The sequence below is a fragment of the Arachis hypogaea genome, chromosome 6, assembly GCF_003086295.3.
Source record: "Arachis hypogaea cultivar Tifrunner chromosome 6, arahy.Tifrunner.gnm2.J5K5, whole genome shotgun sequence".
Classification (NCBI taxonomy): domain Eukaryota; kingdom Viridiplantae; phylum Streptophyta; class Magnoliopsida; order Fabales; family Fabaceae; genus Arachis; species Arachis hypogaea.
In genome coordinates, this window is record NC_092041.1 from 14,045,841 (window position 1) to 14,048,407 (window position 2,567).

The 2,567-nt window shown below is 37.5% G+C and overlaps 1 protein-coding gene across 1 annotated transcript; it reads left to right on the top strand.

The window, feature by feature from the left end:
• Positions 1 to 797: 797 nt before the first annotated feature.
• LOC112698104 (uncharacterized) lies at positions 798 to 1,555 on the top strand. Its single transcript, XM_025751508.3, has 2 exons — positions 798 to 992; positions 1,090 to 1,555. The coding sequence occupies exons 1-2, from the start codon at positions 813 to 815 to the stop codon at positions 1,309 to 1,311; spliced, it is 402 nt and encodes a 133-aa protein (XP_025607293.3). The 5' UTR covers positions 798 to 812; the 3' UTR covers positions 1,312 to 1,555.
• The last annotated feature ends 1,012 nt before the right edge of the window (positions 1,556 to 2,567 follow it).

Below are 2,567 nucleotides of genomic sequence, written 5' to 3' on the forward strand. Positions count from 1 at the left end.
AGGTTGATTCTGAGGCAATTGCAAGCAATGGCGTGGCTCATTCTGATACACAGACCAGTAATGATGTCACTGAAACACAGCACACGGAGGTTATTTTTTTGAGACTCAGCAAAGCAATGAAGTTGTCATTTCTGAAACTCAGCCCTGCAGTGAGGTTGTTATGTCTGACACGCAGCCTAGCAGTGACTTAGTAGCGCCTGAGACACAGCCCAGCAATGAGGCAGTCATTCACGAAGCACATGCTGGCCATGATGTGGTAACGTCAGAAGCTATATCTGAACATGAGTTGGCCAATTCCACAACTGATCCTAACAATCAGCTCTCCCTTCCAGAAAATCTTCCTGATCATCATCAATTCACTGATCTCCATGTGATTCCAGAAGGCCAGTTGCCTCAACCTGAACCACTACCACATTCCGAACAACTTCCTAGTTCTGAACCACTGTCAGACAGTCATCTTGCAGACATCAAACCAATACCTGAAGATCACCTGGCCCAGTATGATCGGGTAGTCGGTTCTCAAGCACACTATGAGATTGTTAATGTTGAAACTCCACTGAACCATGAGGAACATACGCCGGAAACACAGCCAAGCAGGAGGAGGAAAAAGAAATCTATAGTCTGGGAACACTTCTCAACATAACATCCAACCCACATATCTTTGTTTGGTACAATGCAATTGAGCCGTAACAGGACTCTTCTCAACATAACTCCATTTGGAGAAGGCCTCTGTTCTCTTCAACCTGGTAGCCCTCTGCACCCACATTGCTCTCTCCTGCGATCTCTCCACCAACCATGGCCATCGCCTTGCCATGGACGCCTTAAAGGATGCTTTAACTTGGATCTTTCGACTGTGGTTGAATTCTAACTATGTATCTGGCACGTTTGACTTGTCCCAACAATACACCAGTATGATAAACAATGAGATTGACAAGTTGAAATTGAAGTTTTGTCATCCCCAATCTGATGTATCATCATTAGCTGGATACCCTGTATGTATAATCATCTACCTTTTCAGTTGATCTTTTCATTGTACGATTGACTGATGTCAATCTTGATTTGTTAAGTTGTTTGATTGAAATGATGCAGGCTTCAACTTATGATCCGTCGAGTGATGTCACCGAACAGTTTCTTTTAGGGTATTGGAAGGCTCACTCCCTGCTTGGAGTGTTTTGTGAAGCACCATGCTTGGACCTTCTCTCTGAGGTTAGCCCTGTCAAGATTAAGGATGGAAATCTTGTGGCCAATGCAACCTGGGAGGCACCAAATTTGGCATTGGAGAACATGAGCTTGCAGGAGACACAACATTAACATTCCCGTTGAGAAAAACTAAACAAGCTTTAGAAATGAACTTTTTTACTTTTTTTTTTTTAATTGGATGTTGGAACTTTGTTTGTTGATGCTAGAACTCTTCTTATGAAATATTATCCTCGTGATTTTGTTGGTTGATGTATGAATATATTCCTTTTTATTCATCACCAAGCAGCGATTTGAATGCCTCTCATATCATCTTGTAGCTATTGTTAGATATTGTTACATATTGGTAAATTGAGCTTGTTCAGTGTTTCCAATCTTCCATCCATCTGGGGCTAAAAATTTTAAACAAGCAGATAATATAGTTTCATTTAGAATCATTCTTATTTTTTGATGAACAAATTCTTATTAGAAAAGTTATACCGTACAGATTTAAATATGTACAGATATGCAGATATTTTATTTCTATCACAAAAATACTGGCACATGGTATGAAGTGTAGTTGAGAAATAGCTTGAGAATGAATTCTAATAGTGGTTCAAAAAATTTGCTCAAGAGGCAATATGAATAATGAGCTGAGCTTGAACTTTCCTTATCAATGTGTATAATGAAAGTCAGTTTTTTTCCCCTCATAGAAATGGTGGAATAATAATGGTGAAATTTGAATATAACTGTTTTGTCGATTTTTAGCAAATCGATGGTGGTTCGATTCTAATGGTTTGGGAATGAAACCAATTCCTCTGTGCAAGTACCAATTTTCTAGAAGTGCATCAAAGCGTCTTTGATTAGACACATTTTGACAATGAAAAATAAAAATAAATTTGTAAAATTAATAAATGCAATTCGGAAATTAAAATTCTTGAATAAAGACTAAATAAATTATGAAAAGGAAGATTTACTTGAAAATTAAAAGAAAAGCAATAACGATAATTTAAATTAAATTGAAAGATTAATCAAACAGAATAAAGTGTAGAAAGGTAAAATAGACAAAGAAGGTAAAGAACACTTGAAAAATAAACTTAATTGAAATGTTAAGTTTTATAGAAAAGAAAATAAATTAAAGAAGAAAGTGGGAGGAACCTTACAGAAAGTGTAACTCGATTGCAAACTCAAGAAATCACTGAGATGTGAGAATGCTTAGAGTGTTTTTTTTCTAAGTGAAAGTTCCAACCCTTATTCCCTAACACTTCACAGTATTTGATACATGCTCGGAAAGACAACAGGGGCATTCTAAGACAAAAGGACAGAATGGAAATTTCACACTTCCAGGACTAGAAGGCCCATCACTAGAGCACGTGCAAAGAAGCTTAAGG